At 46.6% G+C, this 22182-nt stretch overlaps 1 protein-coding gene across 9 annotated transcripts in view; it reads right to left on the reverse strand.

Moving 5' to 3' along the window:
• The window catches only part of RBFOX1 (RNA binding fox-1 homolog 1), a 1765566-nt gene that overhangs the window by 717893 nt on the left and 1025491 nt on the right, over positions 1 to 22182 (reverse strand). For all 9 annotated transcript variants that reach the window (XM_060172406.1, XM_060172410.1, XM_060172405.1 and 6 more), the window contains exon 6: positions 7070 to 7117. In XM_060172406.1, the coding sequence (XP_060028389.1) occupies positions 7070 to 7117 (48 nt within the window). The remainder of the gene's footprint in view (positions 1 to 7069; positions 7118 to 22182) is intronic.

The following is a 22182-nucleotide window of genomic DNA, read 5'->3' on the forward strand; positions in this document are numbered from 1 at the left end:
AGTCAGGCACTTAGCAAACAGCCTTGGACATGGAAAATACCAAGTGCTTGGTAGCAGTTATACAATTTTTTTTTACCTCCAGGGTTATTGATGGGGCTCTGTGCCTGCACTACAAATCCACTGCTCCTGGAGGCCACGTCTTCCCCTTTTGCTGGCCTTGTTTTATCGTTGTTGTGGTTATTATCATTGCTGTTAATGATGTCATTGTTGTTGGATAGGACAGAGAGAAACTGAGAGAGGAGAGGAAGACAGAGGGGGGAGAGAAAGACAGACACCTGCAGACCCGCTTCACCACTGGTGAAGCGACCCCTCTGCAGGTGGGGAGCCGGGGCTCAAACCAGGATCCTTAGGCTGGTCCTTGCACTTAGTGCCATGTGCAATTACCCTGCTGTGCTACCACCTGCCCCCCGCAGTTATACTTTTTAAAGAAATTTTCCTCTTCCAATTCTACATAGAAAACCAAGTCAATATCTAGAAAGAATCCAGGCCTTTCCATGGCTGGGGCTGTGGTTCAGGCCTGGTCCTTTGTCCTCCATCATGGTTGCTAAGAACCTACATTGACCCCTAGGAGTCTTGCAGTGGCAAAGACAAATCTGAAAGAGTGGTCATAGTTCAGGGAGTCCTAGGATGCATAAGGAGGTGGGGGATGCTAATCTGTCTGCAACCCACCTTCTCCTCAAAGCTTTCTGAAGAGCAAAGAACCTCTCCCCACCTCTCAGCATCATTTTCCTCACAGTTTATCCACTGTATTTTGGGTTTATTTCCAAATAAGTCATGCCCCACAGGTGCCAGGGGTTGGGGATATCATGGCATCTTTTCAACCCATTACTGGGAGTTAGTGAATTGTAATACTAGTTTAAGCCTCTTTGAATTACATGTTAATTCAAATAGAACCAAGCAGACAGACTCCTTAGTTCACCTTTCTCCCTCTCTCTCTCTCTCTCTCTCTCTCTCTCTCTCTCTCTCTCTCTCTCTCTCCTCCCTTTACCCCTTTCTTCTTTCCCACTGTCTCACCTACCCCACAGATAGCCTAACCTTTTCCTTACACATATCGAAGACAATTCTAGGCACAGAGATATTTTTTGTTGGTTGTTTTTCTCTCACAGACTCTCACACAAGGACTGAGAAATTCCCTTAATAACCACGAGATTTCTACCACAAATGAGTAAGTATTTCTACCCAATATGACCTTAGCCTCTATCCCTAGTATAATCAGATGAGTGAGATCTGTGGTCTTCCACCTTTACTATGATCCACAACTATTACAAACATCCTTGAGCCCTACTAAAATCAAAACTTTGAAGGAGTCAGTAGAAAAGCACACAGTTTCCTGTCTGCTGTTTTATTCCCAGGGAGGTCTAATAGTGATGTTCCTCTCTCCTTAGCGATGGTGAACTTGCCAGCACAAGGAAAGGGGGGATTTTTATTCTCTGCTCATGTGCTAATTGAGCAGGTCTTAGAAACACACACACACACACACATTTCCAAGCTGCCTAGGGGGGCAGGTGTGCACCATGTGGGAGGCTGCCCTGCTTCCCTTTGCGTGATTCTGTGAGCACCTCAGTGACCCCTCTTAGGCATTCTTCATTTCCCCCAGGAAAATACTCCTGTCTGAGGGGCAAAATTCAGTATTTGTCACTTGTGAACTAGTGAAATGGAGCAGCAGAAACACTCATGGGGTGGTGTGTCCAGTTAAGGGCACAGCACCATGCACAAGGAGCTGGGTTCCAGCCCCTGCTCCCCACCTGCTGGTAGGACCCTTCGTGAGGAGAATTCCTGCAGGCCTGCAGCTGTCTTCCTCTCCCTCTTTCTCTTCCCCCACCCCTCTCAATTTTTCTGTGTCCTATAATTACCAAATAAAAATAGAAAGAAAGAAAAAAGGAAAGATGGCTGCTGGAAGCAGTGTATTCGTAGTACAGGCAAGGGGCCCCAGAGATAACCCTGGTGGCAGAAAGAAAGGAGGGAGAGAGGAAGGAGACGGGGAAGAAAAGGAAAAGAAAGGAGGAGGAGGACTCATTCATAATAGACACAGTTAAAAAAAAAACCCTCTGTAAACACAGACATATAAATATAGACATACCTATATACACTTTTTTTTCCTTGTTGTCAGTAAGGGTGCTTTGAATGCTCAATCAGTAGGTCCTTGGGCTTCTCTCACACCGTGTGGCTGAGAAGCAGTGTGAGGAGAGGCATGACTGCCAGCCTGGATGGCAGGACACCCATGAACAGCACTCCCTTCAACCCCAGCAGACAGACCATCTTCACTGAGAGCCCAGAGCCTTTCTGTCTTTGGGACAGACCTTCACTCTCATCTGAGTCAGGAAACCTCTGGCCCACCTGCAGATTCTCTTGGCTCCTGCTTGGCAAAGGCCAAGGGGAGGGATCTTACATTCTCAGTGACTTGATGGGGAAATAAATTCTAGTCTATGGGAAGCAAACAACAAAAAATAAAACAAGATCCAGAAAGTGACTGCAAGTCAGTATGGGATGTACTGAGGCTGGTGTGTGTGCAGGGGACAGTGAAGATATGCCCCCCCTGCCCGCCCCCTCTACCCACTGCCCTGGGCTCTGCTGCCCCTACACACAGCTCCCTCAGACATAACCTGGGCACACACGCTGCTGAGATGGATGGCACAGTCCCTGGGATTTCTGACCGTGACCAACATGAAGAGAACTGTGCAAAAGCAGGGGCCAGCATCAATCACAACTGGACAGGGCATACTTTCTAAGGCGTGAAGACGCCCTGCCACACAGCCAAAAGCAGGGGAATCAAAGACACCGACTGGAGGGGTTAAGTAACTAATGTTCACTCGACACATCACCCAGAGAGCCGGTGACCATTTATTTATTTATTTCCCCCCATCAGAGATTACAGAACTACCCGAGAAATCTCTCTCAGACTCGAGAGTTTCCTGTGTTATAATTCAGAATCTAAGAAAAAGGCAGCGTTAAAAATCACATTAAAAAGAGTAGACTTAATTTGTTTCAGTTCAAGAAATGAAAATAACAGCCATAGGAAGGGTACCAAAATGTACATGATTTAGCCTCAATCAATACATAACTGCCAAGAGGTGAAAACATCAGCACAGGGAAATCACATTTTTAAAATGAAGGGGTGAGAAGTATATAAGCCTACCTAGGACTGAAGGCAGGTAAACTGGTGAATTATCCCCAAGGTATAAATGTTGGAGCAGGTTCTCAGTGGATGAAGACGGTGTGAACCATTAAGGGAAGATAAATATCGCTACTGCTGCTGTTAGTATTGTTACTGTTGCTGTTGTCACCATCATTATAATTACTGCAGTCCCAGGACTTCCTTGCTCTGGAGAAAATTTTTCACCCAGAAAGAGAGAGACAGAGGCAGGGATATAAAGAGAGAAAGAAGGAGGGAACCTGCCCAGGCTTCCCTCGGGGCACCGGGAGTCAGGCTCAGACCTGGGTGGTACCTAGGACCAAATAGGCTCCACTCCAGGTGAACCATCCTGCTGGCTCATTTTAAACCATTTGAAAGACAAGCATTACTGGGTGGGTTCTGTATAGCATAGTGGTTATGCAAAGAGACTGTGTCTGAGGCTCTGCAGTCCCAGGTTCAAACCCCTGCACCACTATAAACCAGAGCTGAGCAGTTCTCATGTAAAAACAACAGCAACAACCACAACCATTACTTACCAAGAATATTACCATTGTCAAGCTCGGGAAATGGCCCCATGTCTGAATCACTAGACTCCCAAGCAGAAGGTTCTAAGTTCGATTCCTGCTACTCCATGTGCCAGACTGATGCTCTGGCTCTCTCTCCTTAATAAAGATTAAAACACGACAGATGCAGACTCATAGGCCTAAGAAAAATAGGCATGGCTTGCAAGCAGAGACCAAGCCACAGGTGTCGCACTCAGGAATAGGGGTGTCTTCCTTGGGGAAGGGGCAGGGGCAGCCACACCAAGAAATTGCCCCTCTTTCCAAGAGCACTCAGACCCGACCTCCTCAGCAGCCCCTCTCAGCCCGCCTGAGTTGATAGCAGAGACGGACTTCCGGCCCGAGAGCGAGAAAGCTAAAACAAGGAACAAAGACGGGGGTGGGGGTGGGGGGGGTGGGGGGTGGGGGGGGTGGGTCACTCAGTAGAGAACATAAGTTACCCTGTGCCAGGATTTTTTTTCTCTTTTAGAGAGAGAGGCAAAGGAAGTCAAAGAGATCAATGACATCAAGGAAGCTTCCTCAAGTGCAGAAGGTTCGATCCTCAGTCACTCCCAGGGCCAAACAGCGCACTATCAGGTGAATGACTATCTCATCAGCCCTGGAGGTAAGGCTCCTTAATAAAGGCAGCTAGAGGGGCCGGGTGGTAGCACACCTGGTTGAGTGCATATATTACAATGCTCAAGGACCTGGGTTCGAGCCCCCGGTACCCACCTGCAGGGGGAAAGCTTTAGGAGTGGTGAAGCAGGGCTGCAGGTGTCTCTCTGTCTCTCTCTCTCTCTCTCTATTACCCACCTCCCTCTTGATTTCTGGCTGTCCCCAATAAGATAATAATAAATAAAAAAAATTAAAAAATAACTGAAAAAAAGTTTCTTTAAAAAAATAAAAGAAAGGCAACTAGGCTCAGAGGTGAACCCCACTGGGTATCCTGGACACCTGGTACTTGATGCAGCTCCAAGTGGGCTGAGGGCCGTCTCTTCAGAGCCAGCCTGGCTTATTATTTTGACACCTCTGTCACCTTACATCACTTCAATTCCACTTTATCAAATTACGGATTTTGCCAGGAGCATTCAGCTCGGAAGGAGAGGGGCGGGCATGCACGCAAGCAGGAATGACTGTCAGTGTCGGGGTGGCATTTCAGAACCACACGGGGGGGGGGGGGAAGGGTGCTCAGGAAGCAGGACTAGCAGAGGCCCAGCGCTGGGGCTATGGGACCTTAGTTGCATCACCCTCCAGCCAGGCAGCGTCCTGGGCCTCCTAGGGGCAGGTTTGCATGTGGACTTGCTCTCTGGGAGACTGGAGCTAAAAACCCAGATGAGCTCCTCTAACTCTCAGCCTCCACAAACACTTCCAGCCGCCCAGGGAGACCCAGAGGACCCAGAGAAGCTGAATTCCCAATGTCTAGGGCCAGAAAGGAGGGAGACTGGGCGGTCGGTTTGGTGAAACAGAGACATTAGAGAATTGGACGCCAGGTAGTGGCACACCTGGTTGAACAAATATTCTGATAAGCAAGGACCTGGGTTCGAGCCCCTTAGCTTTTCAAGTGGTGGAGCAGGGCTGCAGGTGTCTCTCTGTCTCTCTCCCTCTCTCCCTCCCCCTTCCCTCTTGATTTCTGGCTGTCTCTATCATAAATAAATAAAGATAATCAAAACAGAATTTTCAAAATAGAAAGAAATTAGAGCACCCATTACAAGATGGAAGGCAGCCAAGAGAAAACTGCCCAGCTGTGGTGAGGTCAGCACCATCAGCTGCTCATGACAGCCAAAAGTTTGGTTGCTCCTGGGGTCATCGGGCCTGTGAGGTCAAGTTCACAAAGACAACAAGGGCAAGCTTCACTGGCGAGTGGCCTGCTAATGAAAGGCACTGCACAGGGCTATGAGCTGGCACGTGTCTGCAGGTGTGTCACATCTCCTAGCGGCCCTGGAAGCCCCACACAGAATGATCCCAGGTGCCTCTTTCTCACCTAAACCTCAATGTGCACCTACAGGACTGGGGGAGGTTCCCATTCAGAGATGTACACAAAGCAAAGGGAAAGAGAAATAAAACAGAGAGAAGTACACCGGAGAATTAAACAAAAGTCCAAGGGGGAGTGGAGACACCTTTGGAAGAAGGACAGACAGACACTCCATTCTGAGGGTGGTGTCAGTGGGGAACACAGCAGAGGCAAGCTTAGCCTAAGTGGTGATTCTGTTTCTATCTGTGCATCCTACAAATACGTGCACTGGAGCAGAACTACACACGGACCTGCTGGGGATGCCACCAGGAGGGAGCCACCTTCACCTGGAGGCCAGGACTCCACAGGCCGCACTCAGCTGAGGTCTGAGGTCCAGCAGGGTGAACGCAGTTGGTTGGGTCGTTACTCCTCCTGATGAGAGCACATTAGCGGGCTCCCACATCCTGTACAGCAATTGCCTCTGAGTTACAAAGCACGTTTTTGCTTTGAGGAGTCCTCCAGTCACCTTATTCATCATCAGGTGACCAAGAGATCATGAAATCAGGGCTGAAACCCTCTGCTTGCAATAACAACTGCTTTCAGCAGAAGGGAGATGGGAAGCAGAGAGAAACATCTCTCACAGTAGCGGGAGGATGTCACCAGTCGCCCGAGGATGTCTCTCCTTGATGTATTTCTCTGACCTCTTGGAGCCAAGGCACAAGTGGTCAAATTTGATCTGCTTGGCCGCATCTGACTGTGGACACTTTGGCTACCTCTGGTCAATAAAGAGAGACTAAAAATACCACAGCGGACAGCGATTGTCTAAGAGTCTCTTTCCCCAGGGAGGTCGGGCACCAAGTAGAACAAGAAGGTAAATGAGGAGGGTTCCTACTAACCTCTGCTCACACCACTTCAAGGAAGCTCATGCGAACAGATGGGTATTACAACACCTGCAAAACGTGCTGTTTGGGAAAAAGAGGCAGTTGCTATTCCAAGCCAAAGAGCCCTGGCCACTTGTGGGAACATACATTGGAAAGCCCAGTATGGAACATGCATGCTATGATCCAGACCCATGTGGCAGGTGGCTTAATGTACACCACCCTTAGCTAGACTCAGATAAAGTGCAAAAAAAAAAAAAAACAAAACAAAATGACTTTCTCAGAGGAGAAGCATACATCCAAATAAAACCCAGCACGGATACTCAAGCACTTCATCCTGTTCTATGCTCTTCAGTGGAAACACCAGAGTGAGCCAGAGCTCCAAGAAACAGAAGGAGGAACACTACAGAGCCTGTCCATCCTTAAAGGACGCAAAACCAGCGCACACAGGGACCTTCCCATGCCGCTGTCCACTCAGACACGCCCTCGACGCCTGGGTTTGAATCCCACAATCCTTGTCATATCTGAAACAGTAGCGGCAACAAAAAGATGGGAAACGCAGACTTACCTTCCTGTCTTCTACTCCCACGCAGGTGTCGCAGTCTGCTGTGATATCCTGAGAGGAGGAGAGAGAGAAGGAAAGAGCAGGAGTCAGACTGATGGTCAGGGAAGTCTGCAGTGTGCTGAAACGCCCTTTCCAATAATAATAAAGAGCTCGCTCTCCTCACAGCAGTTTCTCGAGCCACTGCTCTTTATGGTGCAGTTTAGAAGTGTGGGTCTTGGTGTTTGCACTGGAGACATATGGGCGTCCTAGCGGGCGCCACCTTGTGCAGATGTGTGTGTGTGTGGGGGGGGGGGGAGCTGTGGATCAGAGCTCAGGACAAAGAGAAGCTTCAGACTGTAGCCTCCTCCTCTCAGACGCCTCTCTCCACACCAGCGGAGACTACCCTTAATTTCATACTCAGAATACTCAAATCTGCCCCCTTCGAGGCAAGACCATCCATCGTCACTTATTTTTAATCCTTCTGCCTGTCATTCATTCACTGTCATTCACTCACCATCATCCATACCCATTTCATCCATCCACCCATCACTCATTCATTCCTCTGTCACCCACCTTTCCACCACCATTCAAAACCCATTCATCCATCCATCCACTCTTCCACATGTCTTTCTTGATTCTGGACAGCAGAAGGGGAAAACCAGTCTCTAAGGAGAAGGCTTAGACAACATGTCCAGTTAGCCAACATGGCTGCCACATGCACACAGCCTGTATTACTCATTTACTTCTTCAAAGGATGTGTGTCCTACTGCGACTGTTTGCCAAGCCAGGCTCTAGCCAGGGAGACTCAAGGACACACAGAACCATCCCTGCCCCTGTGAAGCTTCCATCCTGCTAGCAAAGGGCAGTGAAAAGGTGAATCAGCAATAGGAACATTCAACAAAATACTTCCTGGGAAGAAATTGGAAGCAGGGAGAAAGAGCTAGGACACACTGAGGAAAGGGCCATGGGACTTCCAAGGGAAGAGGCAGCTGAGAAAAGAATGGAGAAGGCAAGGGGAGACAGGCAGTGGGACACCTGGTTGAGTGCACACATTATATTGCACAGGGACCCAGGTTCAAGCCCCTGGTCCCCACCTACAGAGGGAAAGCATCAGGAGTGGTGAAGCAGGGCTGCATCTCTCTCTCTTAAGATTTCTTTATCTTTATTTATTGGATAAAGAGAGCCAGAAATTGAGAGAGAAAGAGGTGATAGGGAGGGAGAGAGAGACAAAGAAACACCTGTAGCACTACTTTACCACTCGCAAAGCTTTCCCTCTGCAGGTGGGGACCAGAGGCTTGAACCTGGGTCCTTGCACACTGTAATGTGAGCACTTAACCAAGTGTGCCACCACCTGGCCCCCAGATGTCTCTCTGCCTCTTTCCCTCTCTATCTTTGCTCTTCCCCTCTCAATTTCTCTCTGCCCCTATCCAGTAATAAGTATATAAATAAAGATAAAAAATAGATGTCTACTAAGTGGGGGGGAACAAGGCAGCTAAGACACTAAGGGCCAGTTGGGGAGGGAGTAGTTCAGGTGAGGTACAAGCCTGCTGATCTTTAAATACTTGAAAACTATGCATTTATCCATTTATACATGAGACAGATCGAGGGGTGGGGAGCTAAGTCAATCCTCGGCCACCTTGGGCCAGGTAGAGTCTGACTTTTTTTCTCTTCTATTTCTTGGCTACGGTGAGTGTTGGAGATCAAACCTGGAATCTCTCGAGTCCGACTCCCATGAGCTACCTCTGCACCATCTGCCTGGCCCAGGCGGGGTCCTGACTGAGCAAAGGGGCCTCTGGGTTCAGCCTGGTCTCGGGGGGAGCAGCCTGTGTGCAGCCCTGCTGGGTCAGATGAGAAGGAACTCCCAGCCTCATGACAAATAGCCTCTGGATGAGATTAGACTCCTCTCTGCCCTCCCACCCTAGCCTGGACACTGAGATGGACAAACCGGCTCCCCCCAGCCCCCATGAACATGACTTAGGTTCCTATCATTGGACCCAACTCCCCTAAGCTAGTGGTGGGCTGTGCCTTAGTTCCCCCAGACTCTAATAAAAGCAGCTCCCTTCACTGCAGGTCAGGCCCAGCCCGGCAGCTCCCAGGCCCACCGAGTTGTGAGCCTTGTTCAGGGCAAGGCGTGAGAAGGTGACAGCCCTTCTATTTTAGCAGCTTCCTTTCCCTTTTGCCTCTCCAGAGTTCTCCTGGCTTTGGGGCAGCAAAGCCCTCCTGCACCTCTTCTCTTCTGCCCTCTCTCCCGGAAGGATTCTTCTCTTCTGCACTTTGTGTGTTGGCTGCGTGTGATGGCTGTTGTAGGTCAGGCTTATTCAGGCCCACAAACATCACTGCTCTTCTGGAACATGGGACGGCTTCATTCTCATCTGAGAAGTTCCCAGAAGCTTGGGAAAAGGGGAGAGAAATGTCTGCTATTAATTCCCCAGAGTCCTGGGGCAGGGGGAGGCTAGCAATAATATTTATTAGTATTTAAAAAAGAATAATAATGTGGGGGGCTGGGCGGTGGCACACAGGCTTAAGTGTAGATAGTAGGAAGCACAAGGACCTGCGCAAAGATCTGGGTTCGAGCCCCAACTAACTCCCCACTGCAGGGGGGACCCTTCACAAGAAGAGAAGCAGGTCTGCAGGTGTCTCTCTCTCTCTCTCTCCCTCTCTATCTCAGCCTCCTCTCTCAATTCCTCTCTGTTCTGTCCAATAAAATGGAAAAAATGGCTGCCAGGAGCAGTGGATTCATAGTGCCAGCATCAAACCCCAGCAATAACCATAAAAGCAAAAAGGAAAAGAAAATGAAATAATAATAATAACAACAATAGTGATATGGTGCTGGGGAATGGAGGGAATTTTCCTGTAGGCATATAATAACACTGACTCATTTTCTCAGTCTAATTTTTATTCTATATTTTAAGAAGGAGAGAGAGAGGGGAAAGAGAGAGAGGAGAGGGAGAGAGAGAGAGATGGAGAGGGAAAGAGAGAGAGAGGGAGAGAGGGAGAGGGAGAGGGAGAGGGAGAGGGAGAGGGAGAGGGAGAGGGAGAGGGAGAGGGAGAGGGAGAGGGAGAGGGAGAGGGAGAGGGAGCAGCCCATAACACCACCCCAGCACTATGGTGCTGCCTCTTGCTGCTATACATGGTGGCCCAGGTGGGAACTAGGGGCTCAGGCCCACTAAGTCAGTTCTCTGCCTGCTAAGTCTTCACCTCTGCCCCCTCCCAGGATGTGAAAGCAAAGAGTATGTGGCAGGCTGGACAGGGACTCCCAAGATACAAACACATGGACTGCCCCTTTTACTTCTGAATGCTGCCTTCTATGGAAAGACTTTTCAGATGCAATTATGTTCAGTGTCTTAAGATGAGGTCACCCTGCATTACCTGTGTGGACCCTGATTCCAGGGACATGAATCCTTTTAAGAGATGGGAGGTCCCACAAAGGAGGCAGGCTGGAGGGCCAGGAAGGCTGCGAGCATCTCACTCAGGAGAAGCAGGGAGGGTTTTCCCTGCTATAGACCTAAGCCCTATGGTGGTCCCGAGACCATGTTATAGCCCTCTGCCACCCAGAACCAGGAGGGCACGCGTCCCTGCTGTCTTGTTTCTGACTGCAAAGTGATTTTAGAGAAAAGCTACGCAGGAACTGGGCAGGGGGCTCAAGAAGATTCCTGTGCTCAGCTCTCTGGTTTGGTGCTTAGAAATAAAGCACAGAATTCTCTGGGGACAGGGAGAGACAGCATAATGGTTATGCAAAGAGATTCTTGTGCATGAGGCTACAAAGTATGAGGTCACTATAAACCAGAGATGGTCAGTGTTCTTATAAAAATAAAATAAATAGATAAATAAACACAAAGACAGTAAATAAATAAATAAACAAATAGAATGTTCTGCAATGTTCAGGATGGTCTTCCCTAAGATGAATCTCTGTGCTAAGCTGAGGCCCTGGAAACTCACAAGAAGCTTTAAAAAAAAAAAAAGAAAACTCTCTTAAACATCTAAACTGATTCAAATTTGGGCTGCTACCCAGAATAAGAGCTATTACTTTAGTCTCCACCTCCATGGGTGAAGCAGTGCTGCAGGTATTTCATTGTTTCTGACTCTCTGTTTTCCTTACCCCTCAGTTTCCATCTGTCCTATCAAGTAGATAAACAGTCTTACAAAAATTCTTTCTCTTTAAAAATATTTATTTTATTTTTATTTATCACCAGATAGAGACACAGAGAAACTGAGAGGGGAGGGAAGCTAGAGACAGAGAGACAGCTGCAGCCCTGCTTCACTCATCTTGAAGCTTTCCTCTTGAAGGTGGGCACCAGGGGCTCAAACCTAGGTCCTTGCACACTATAATGTGAGTGCTTAACCAAGTGCACCACCGCCTGCCCCCCCCCATTTTCTTTTATCACCAATAACTTTCCTGTTCTAAAGAAACTATCTGTAAGAAAGATAAAACTCGCCCCACCCCTATGGACATCTAATCTTTGACAAAGGGGCCCAGACTATTCAGTGGGGAAAGCAGAGTCTCTTCAACAAATAGTGTTGGAAAAAAATGGGTTGAAATATGCAGAAGAATGAAACTGAACCACTATATTTCACCAAACACAAAAGTAAATTCCAAGTGATTCAAGGACTTGGATGTTAAACCAGAAACTATAAGATATTTAGAGGAAAATATTGGTGGAACTCTTTTCCACATAAATTTTAAAGGTATCTTCAATGAAATGAATCCAATTACAAAGAAGACTAAGGCAATTATAAACCTATGGGACTATATCAAATTAAAAAGCTTCTGCATAGCAAAAGACGCCAATACCCAAACAAAGAGACCACTCACAGAATGAGAGAAGATCTTTGCACGCCATACATGAGAAAAGAGTTTAATAACAAAAATATATAAAGAGCTTGCCAAACTCAACAACAAGAAAACAAATAACCCCATCCAAAAATGGGAGGAGGACATGGACAGAATATTCACCACATTAGAGATTCAAAAGGCTGAGAAACACATGAAAAAAATGTTCCAACTCTTTGATTGTCAGAAAAGTGCTAATAAAGACAACAATGGGATACCACTTCACTCTTGTGAGAATGTCACATATCATAAAAGATAGTGACAAATGCTGGAGAGGTTGTGGGGTCAAAGGAACCCTCCTGCACTGCTGGTAGGAATGTCAATTGGTCCAACCTCTGTGGAGAACAGTCTGGAGAACACTCAGAAGGCTAGAAATGGACCTACCCTATGATCCTGCAATTCCTCTCCTGGGGATATATCCTAAGGAACCCAAAACACCCATCCAAAAAGATTTGTGTACATATATGTTCTTAGCAGCACAATTTTAATAGCCAAAACCTGGAAGCAACCCAGGTATCCAACAATAGATGAGTGGCTGAGCAAGTTGTGGCCTATATACACAATGGAATACTACTCAAATATAAAAAGGTGACTTCATCGTTTTCAGCCTATCTTGGATAGAGCTTGAAGATATCATATTAAGTGAAGTAAGTCAGAAACAGAAGGATGAATATGGGATAATCTCACTCTCACGCAGAAATTGAAAAACAAGATCAGAAAAGAAAACACAAGTAGAACCTGAACTGGAATTGGCGTATTGTACCAATGTAAAAGGCTCTGGGGTGGGGGTGGGGGAGAGTACAGGTCCAAAAAGGATGACAGAGGACCTAGTGGGGGTTGTATTGTTATGTGGAAACCTGGGAAATGTTATGCATGTACAAACTATTGTATTGATAATTTGTATTAATCCCCCAATAAAGAAATTTTAAAAAAGAAAGATAAACCTCTAGTTACAGAGCATCTGATCTTCATGATTTAAGCCACTTTCTCTCCATCATCCATCCATCTCTTCCTCCTTTAAGTGCCAGGTTCTTTCTTCAGCCTTCTATCTCTTCCTCCTCTCTCCTTCCACTCCCACTGTGTACCATGTACAATTCAGAGACCAGGTTGTCTGCACTCTCTTTGGAATCTGCATGTCTATGCAGATTTGCTGTAATTTCCACCTCCTACTAATCTCTCTGATACTAGTTTGATCCATGTAATTTCCATCTCCTACTAATCTCTCTCTGATACTAATTTGATCAGTGGCCGAGTCTGAGAAGAGCCCAGAGGATGGGCTTTCACCCTTCAGGGCTGAACACCATTGAGAACAGGGATGCAGACTCCACCCCGTGTCCTCCCAGCCCTGCAGGGAAAGGGCCTCCTTCCCCATAGACCCCAGACCCTCCTGGGCAAGTGTGTCCTCCTCAGCTCTAGTCCATTCTGCCCAGAGGTCCTGTGATGACTCACAGCGACTTTAGCTGTCAACCCTGGAAGGGCTAAGATCAGGTTCCAGGCTCAGGATCAACTAGCCTTCTACTGGGGAGGAAGTCCCAGTGTTTGTTTGCTCTTTTCAAGTGGAAAATAATTGTCAATGGGGTAGAAGCTACACCCTGTTAAGCACATATGCTAAGTGCAAGGACTGGCACAAGGATCTGGGTTTGAGCCCCTGGCTCTCCACCTGCAAGGCGGATGCTTCATAAGCAGCAAAGGAGGTCTGCAGGTGTCTATTTTTCTTTTTCCATCTCTACCTCCCCCCTTTCCATCTCAATTTATCTCTGTTCTCTAGAATAAAATGGAAAAAAAAAAAAAAAGGCTGCTAGGAGCAGTAGATTTGTAGTGTTGGTACCAAGTCCCAGTGATAACCATGGAGAGATAATAATAATAATAATAATAATAATAATAATAATAATAATAATGCTAGTAATAATAATAATAGCTATGGGAAGAGAAAGTACACTTCAGCATCGCTCTCCTGGGCTGGCAAACTAGCTCACTTGGATAGCAAGCTGCTTTCTCATAGGCGTGTCTCTGCCTGTCTCTATATACCTGAAAAAGGTCTGCCAGAGAAATGAAAAACTAGTGATGACAAAATAATAATGATTTTAAAAAATCCAGAAGTCATCCCCTCATGTCTTTTAAATCTAGCACGGACACTATACGAGAGTAGACTGCCTTCCACCTTTCTGGGTTCTTGGCTGAGACACAAACACTTTTGACATCCTGCTGCCCTTCTGTGTGCATGGCAGTGACTGCAGAGGGACAGAGCCCCACAGTGGCACTGCAAACACCAGCTTCCACAGAGGCCAGAGGAAGGTGGTGGCTGTGTGTGTGGGGAACCCCTTACGATCTCCACTCTTGCCTTCTCCCCTGACAGGAGCCTCTAGAAGAGTACACTCATCCTTCACTATTTCCTGATAGTTTGTTACAATGAAGAGTCTATGCTCATGATAATAACAAGAAGTAACAAGTGTAAGAGACGCAGGTCAATATGCTTTTAGATTTAGAAACTCTGAAAAGCATTTACGTGGGGTCAGGTGGTAGGGCATCTTTAAGTGCACGTATTACAGTGTGAGAGGATGCAGGTTCAAGCCCCTGGTCCCCACCTGCAGGGGGGATATTTCACGAGTTGTGAAACAGTAGTGCAGGTGTTTCTCTCTCAGAAATATTGATACTAGACAACCTTTTGACCTTCACAAAGGTTTAGATTTTGAAAATCAGTCAATCAACCAATTAATAACTCAAGCAGGCAAGCAAGCAGGCTGTGAGGACCACCAGGGTTAGTGTTTCTATCTTGCAGGTGAAAAACCGAGTGACGCATGAAACCCCTAAGGTTAGTTCATGACTGACCTCCATCTCCTCCACCTGCTCTGTGTTTTACGTTTATGTTTCCTCCTTCACCCTGACTGTCCTGGAATCTGTACATTCAAATCGATCTCCTTATTTAAGAATAGCAATTTTGCCCCCAAATTAAAGATATATATATCTTTGAAATGACCGATGTTGCAGATTTGAGCATTTGTGTGCTTTTCAGCTGAATCTGTCAGTGCACTCAGCAGAAAGTTAATGTGATTCACAGTAGGTCCCCTGGATACAGGAAGAATAGCATCTGACTTTGGTGCATGTTCCACAGCTTTCCCCATTCACAGATGTTCCTCGGCCCCTGCAATATCACACAGAGCCAGGAGATGGCAGCAAATAACTTTGCAAAATGCCCAAATCACCAAGCATTGGACCAGAGAATCCCTGCCCTCCACTGCAATCTGCACAGTTGTTAAACACACTACTGGAATCTCTCTGTCCTTTCAACATTTCAGTCTCAAATGACTGTCTGACTGAAGAAGTAAGTCTTAGATACTAGCCAGGAAGGTGACCCTAATTCAAGGAGACATTTGGAGCGTGCAAAAGAAAAAAAAAAAATCAGCATAGACTTTGTTCCAAGGATTAGATTTCAGCTTGAGAATGTAAGAGCAGTTTCAACAGAAATCACACAAATGGAAAAACAAAAATAATAAGCTGGTTAAGATGCTGGCATAAGATCTAGCCTACCAAGAGGGAAAGAAAATTCTGATTTAGTTGACAAGGCCAGATGGCAAGATGGCTGCCTTCAGAGCTGCTCTGACAGTACACAGGAGTAGGGAGTCCTTCCTGGGGGATGGCCAGGATGAAAGGCTCACGGAGCCAGGAAGGCCACAAAAACCATCCTCAAATCCAGCTTCGATGCAAAGAGAGACAGCAAGGTGTGATTTAGAACCACAACTGCCTTCCTTGGGATCACAGTCTCTCCCCCTTGAGTGCTCCCATACCCTGAAGGCTGCATGTTTCCAAGTTTGGATGTCATGGGGCACGAGTGACTCGGTGGGAGAAAGGGAAGGCCCCAGAACCACTGACTCTGTGGAGCAGACTGTGCTCCAGGAAGTGGCCTCTTCTCAGGTAGCTGTGTTGAGTCAGAGAAGTAAGCTCAAACCCAAGGTCTGTTTGCAAATATAAGCTATGCATTGGCATGTCAGCAGGAGCTTAATGAGAGCACTTTTAATTAACTGTAAAAGTAATTACCCATATTAGATGTAAATCGCACTTGTTTTTACATGAGGTGAATAATTTCAGCGTGGTGTGTAAGAATACTACTGGAGGAGCCCCCAGCTGCAAACTCTCAGCCAGTTGCAGGATGGAGGAGAGAAACTGCATCCCACGGGGTTGTCACCTGGCTTGATTCTGCCCTGATGCTTCCTTTGCACCAGCCACCAGCATCCAGATGCCCCTCTGCCAAATGTCTACTCAGAGAAGCACCCCGACCACAGATTCCAAACTGTTTAAGCTTTGTGAATTATTTTATTTTGATCTTATAACTTGAAAGATTCCCCTGTACCTCCCTGGATGGGCTCCTGTGAATAATGAATGGCCCCAGTCAAAAGAAGAGGTACAGAGAGAGGAGAAGCTAGTAGGTCGGTCTTAGGAGCTAAAAGGACACTATGCAAAGAAGACAGAGCAAGGACAAGCCAGACAGGCTCAGAGTGGTCTTGGGTGCCAGGAAATTGGACTTCAACCCTCAGAGCAAAATTTATGATGTTCTATGTCTTTATAAGCAACAAAACAAAACAAACAAAAAAAACACTGGGGTTTGTAAATAACATGAGAACAAAATAGCTGAGGTGTGAGAGAGAGGGGGAGGTGGAGGGAGAGGGAGATGGGGAGGGATGGGGGGAGAAGAGGAAAGGGAGAGGGGGGAGGGGAGGGAAAGGGAAGGGGGAGGGAAAGGGAGGGAGAGGGAGAGAGAGAGAGAGACTAGCTTGCAAGAACAGGGCACCTGCCCAGACCCCCCTGACTCCGTGACAGTCACTTGGCCCCGGAACCTCCCACCTGAACTGCAGGAAACATAAACAGGCGGGATGGAGTTTGCAAATACGAAATTACTGGGTAATTATTTAGACTTTGATAGGCACCTTCATTAAGGGATTTGAGGAGGCAATTAGGAAAGTGAGGTTTAGAGCACTCCAGTTAAGCAAGCGAACTGAAGATCACAAGGTGGAGCAGGAGAGGGCAGCTGTGCCCACCTGTCACCCAAAGGCTCAGTGCAGAACAAGTGTTCTAGGAGGAAGCCTGGCCTCCCTTTGGGTGCTCCATTAGACCCTCTTTCCTGCCTGCTCATTGCCCTCTGGGCCACTGCTGTTGTTACATTGTTATAGCTGCTCTGCTGCTGCTGTTGTTTGTTTGTTTAAACAACCCCAAGGATGCCCAGAGGGGTCAGCTAGTTCAAAGCCACCGGATTCAAGGGTGGATGATTGAAAGAATCATGTGAAATGAGATCAGCCAGAAAAAGGATGAAGATGGGATGATCTCACTCATGAACAGAAGTTTAGAAATAAGAACAGAAGGAGAAACATAAAGCAGAACTTGGACTGGGTCTGATGTATTGCACCAAAGCAAAGGACTCTGGGGGTGGGAGGGGAGCTTTCAGTCCCTGGTGCACGAGGGAGGAGGAGGACCTAGGCTGGGGGTGAGAGGGGTTTTTCCAAAAAACCGAGAAATTTTATATATGTGTTAACCACGGTAACAACTGCAAACCATCCATAAATACCTATACATATACACATACACATATACATTATATGCATATACATATACAAAAACATATACACATACATATATGCATACACATACATATACACATACACTTACACATACATCATATACATATACATATACATATACATATACATATACATATACATATACATATACATATACATATACATATACATATACATATACACACATACATCATATACATATACACACATACACAGATATACATACACATACATCATATACATACATACACACACACACACACACATACACATATACTTATACAAGAACTGTAGCCTCACAGGGAGCTTCTCAGTCTCTGCTTAGGGCCCAGCCCGAGGACAGGCTCACTTTAGAGGCTTCCCTCTGGTATGGGCATTAGTTTGAGCTGAGACCCATTAGGGCCCTGCAGCCTCCCAAGGAACTCCCCCCCACCCCCTTCGCTACCTAGAAGAATGACAAGAGGGTCATCTTTCCCGGAATGAGGGTCATCATCATGGTGGTACTTCAAATAAAATAAGTGAGCTGTTTGATGTTTGCCTGACTGAGGGTCCAGAGGAGGAGTCGGAGGTCTGGGGCAGTTCCCTCTCCAGGAATCACATGTGCGTCCCCAGCTCCTTTCTGGAAGGAACTATGGGGCCTGTAGTAAAATGCTTGTTACATAACCTCCAGAAAGATATAGACTATCAGAAATGGAAATACCACAGGCCTTTTGTGGGGACATCAACCTCTTTAGTAAATGTAATGCAGTCATCACTCGTAACAGTAAGATAGTGACATCCCCCCAGTGATATTTGGGGGAAAAACGGAATTGAATCAGACCTATACTTGCCAGCCCTCAAACACGGGAGAGAGAAACCTCAGGAATGTCTCTGCCTTGTCCAAATTCCAGATCGTTCCACCTGATAGCTACCTGATGCTGTGAGGCGATTCATCTGTGCATCAGTCTCTGTATTTCAGCAAACGGGTACCCATTCAGGCAGCATAAGCTGGGGGTCAGGATGAAGTGAGAAAAGGGACAAAAAGTACCGAGCATCACAGAGAGGGATGAAAATCCCTGTGATTACAATTGCCATTTTTTTCAACCTATATTCTACTGCTAGCCATTATATCCATTCTTCTGTGCATGACATCATTCTATTTAAATTTTTATTCTTCTTTCTCTATAGAAGATGGCTCTCAACACTGCCGGCATTTTATTTTCTAGCTTGCAGCTATTTCAGCCCACTAAATAGGACCCTGGTGGCAAAACAATGATGTCTTTTCAAAAACGACAAGTCATGGGACTGATACTAACAGACAGTCCACTGCAGCACCTGCTAGACCACTCGGAGTTTAAGGTTCCTCGTACCAGGAAGACCAACCAACCACTGCACTGAATAGTCAGTCTTCTCCAAGGAAATGGCTATTATAGAAAGACATCAGATGATCAAAGGAAGAGTTGAGGCTATTAGATGCTGGTCAATAAAGGGGACACAGAAGAAGCACTGAAGCTCAGTCAAGCTGATGCAAACCACCTGGAGGAAGCATCCTTGTGCCACTCATGGAGAACACAGAGACGGGCAGCCCACCAGCTGCACTGGGAGACACTGGCAGGACTGTGAAGATTGCTAGGTGAAGCTACAAGTCTCCTTGGGCATGAAAGTCACCTTGGGTATGAATGTGCTGTATTCTCTGGGACTGCAGCTCTCTTGTTAACCACCTTGCTTGGGAGACAATATTTCCATCCCTTTGACTAAGGGTTGGCAGTTTTCTTATTTTGCTCATAAGGGAATAGTATTTCTTTCCTCAGGAGGAAGTAACTAACTCTTCCTTCCAGGAAAACAAACTTTATTGCCTGGCATCATAAGTCATACACATGGCTAAGTGGTCTCCACGACTGCTCAGACTAAACTAGCTTCCAGCTGGAATCAGACATTTTTGTTTATCTGCCCACCTTCTGTATTCTGGAAAGAGCATTAAGAGTGAAGGGCTGGGGCCATGCCATGGTTCACCCTGATAAGTGCACACACTACCATGCACAAGCACCTACTTTTGAGCCCCCATGATCCACCTACGGGGGTGGGGCATATCACAAACTGTGAAACAGGTCTGCAGCTGTCTGTCTTTCTTTCTCCCTCCTCTCTATCTCCCTTTTCCCTCTCAATACATCTTTGTTTTATCAAGTGTAATAGAAAGAGAGAAAGAAAGAAAGAAAGAAAGAGAGAGAGAGAGAGAGAGAGAGAAAGAGAGAAAGAAAGAAAGAAAGAAAGAAAGAAAGGAAGGAAGAAAGAAAGGAGTCGGGCTGTAGCGCAGCGGGTTAAGTGCAGGTGGCACAAAGCACAAGGACCGGCACAAGGATCCCGGTTCGAACCCCGGCTCTCCACCTGCAGGGGAGTCACTTCACAGGCGGTGAAGCAGGTCTGCAAGTGTCTGTCTCTCCCCCTCTGTCTTCCCCTCTTCTCTCCATTTCTATCTGTCCTACCCAATAACAATGACATTAATTACAACAAAAAAGAAAGAAAGAAAGAAAGAAAGAAAGAAAGAAAGAAAGAAAGAAAGAAAGAAAGAAAGAAAGAAAGATGGAAGGAATAGGAAAAATGGTCACCAGGAACAATGGATTCAGAGTGCTGGCACCAAGCCCCAGCAATAACCCCGGCAGCAATTAAAACAAAGTAGAGCTTATGTTCACACGTATCCATAAACTACTGCAAAATATATACCTGAAAGCAGAAGTACACTAGAGTTTGCAGTGAGTACCTCCCTAACACTTCCTCTCCACTATTCCAAGCTTTAGGTCCATGATTGCTCAACAATTTGTTTGGCTTCGTATGTTAACTCTCTTTTCAATCACCAGGTTCCAGATGCCACCAGGATGCTGGCCAGGCTTCCCTGGATTGAAGATCCCGCCAATATGTCCTGGAGCTCAGCTTCCCCAGAGACACACCCTACTAGGGAAAGAGAGAGGCAGACTGGGAGTATGGACCGACCAGTCAACGCCCATGTTCAGCGGGGAAGCAATTACAGAAGCCAGACCTTCTACCTTCTGCAACCCACAATGACCCTGGGTCCATGCTCCCAGAGGGATAGAGAATGGGAAAGCTATCAGGGGAGGGGGTGGATTATGGAATTGGGTGGTGGGAATTGTGTGGAGTTATACCCCTCCTACCTTATGGTTTTGTTAATTAATCCTTTCTTAAATAAAATAAAAAATAAATTAAAAAAAAACAAAGTAGAGTGAAGGTTTGCAGGGTCTGGGTAGTGGCGCACCAGTTAGAGCACATGCATTGCAGTGCACAAGGACCCTGGTTCAAATCCCCCATCTACTCCTTCAGAGCGGAAGTTTGACAAATGGTGAAGCAGGGCTGCAGGTGTCCCTCTTTCTCTCTATTTCGCCTTTTCATCTCTATTTCCCTTTACTCAAAATTAATTAATTAATTAATTAAATTTACAGTGACTTATTTTGAAGGAGCATGAAGGTCTGTGATTAGAGAGCTGAGCAGAACATAAAGCAATGCCAGAGCAAATCTATCCACTAGGTAGGCAGGACCTCCCTTCAGTGAAGAATGCAGGTAGACAAACCCTTTCTGGGTTAGAGCCCAGTGAAAATATCCCAAAGTCTGGAGTATATAGGTACTTTTTTTGTTCTTTTGTTCCTACTAGGGTTATTGTTGAGGTTCAGTGCTAGCACAATGGCCCCATCATCCCCAGTGCCTTTGTTTATTTTTTATTTTTCCTTTTGCTTTTGCTATTGGGTGAAAGATAGGGAGATGAATAGATATTTGTATATACTTTTATTTACTGATAGGCATCACTGGGTTATCCCAATATCTTATCTATTGTCTATAAAAATGGATGATTTAATTGACCTCAAATGAGTTCTCAGAAGTAAGACTGCTGGCTCAGATGCTAATTCTATATGGAATGTTCCAGGAGCCTCCATACTGTTTTCCACAGTGGTTGCACCAATCCTCTTTTCACCAACACTGCAGAGAGCCAGACCATGCTGGTGTTCTGCTGTCTTATAAAACCTGGTTTCCCATTTTCCAGACCCTTGTGTCGCTGATGAGTTGATTTCCAGGGAGTGTGCGATGCAGGCTGTTGTGCCAGGCATCACCCTTTCTGGCTATTGAACAACTGGTGCAGCAGTCTGCTGTGAGTCTCAACAGTATTTCACCTCCAGGGAGGGAGAGCTAGGCAACAGGGGCTGCAGTAGGGCATGCACTTATCAAAGTACAGGAACAGAAATCAAGCCAAGCACACCCTGAAGAGACATTCATCCTGGGGACAGGCAGTGGAGCATCTAGTTGAGCCCACAGGCTACAATGTGCAAGGACCCAGGTTTGAGCCCCTGGTCCCCACCCGCAGGGGGAAATCTTTGCAAGTGGTGAAGCAGGGCTGCATGTGTCTCTCTTTTTATCTCCCTCTCTATCTCCTCGTATCCTTTTGATTTCTGGCTGTCTCTAGCCAATAAGTAAATAATTAAAAATTAAAGAAAAAAAAAAAGCTCATCCATCCCAAGACAGAACATGTCTCTAGATCCAACCTTGGTGGTGACTCACACACTGAAGATGAAGCCCAACTCCCCACATGCCCCAAGGGGCCCAGACTATGAAGTCTGCCCCTGCCTCTCCAGGCTGGCCTTCAGTTCCCTCACTGGGGGGGATCTCCTTGCATGTGCTGCCTCCTGCCCTGCTCAGCTCAGAGGTTCCCTTCCCCTCTCTCTGATCTCAGATCAAACTCCAGAGCATCCCTGCTC

The sequence above is a fragment of the Erinaceus europaeus genome, chromosome 15 (genome assembly GCF_950295315.1).
Source record: "Erinaceus europaeus chromosome 15, mEriEur2.1, whole genome shotgun sequence".
Taxonomy (NCBI): Eukaryota; Metazoa; Chordata; class Mammalia; order Eulipotyphla; family Erinaceidae; genus Erinaceus; species Erinaceus europaeus.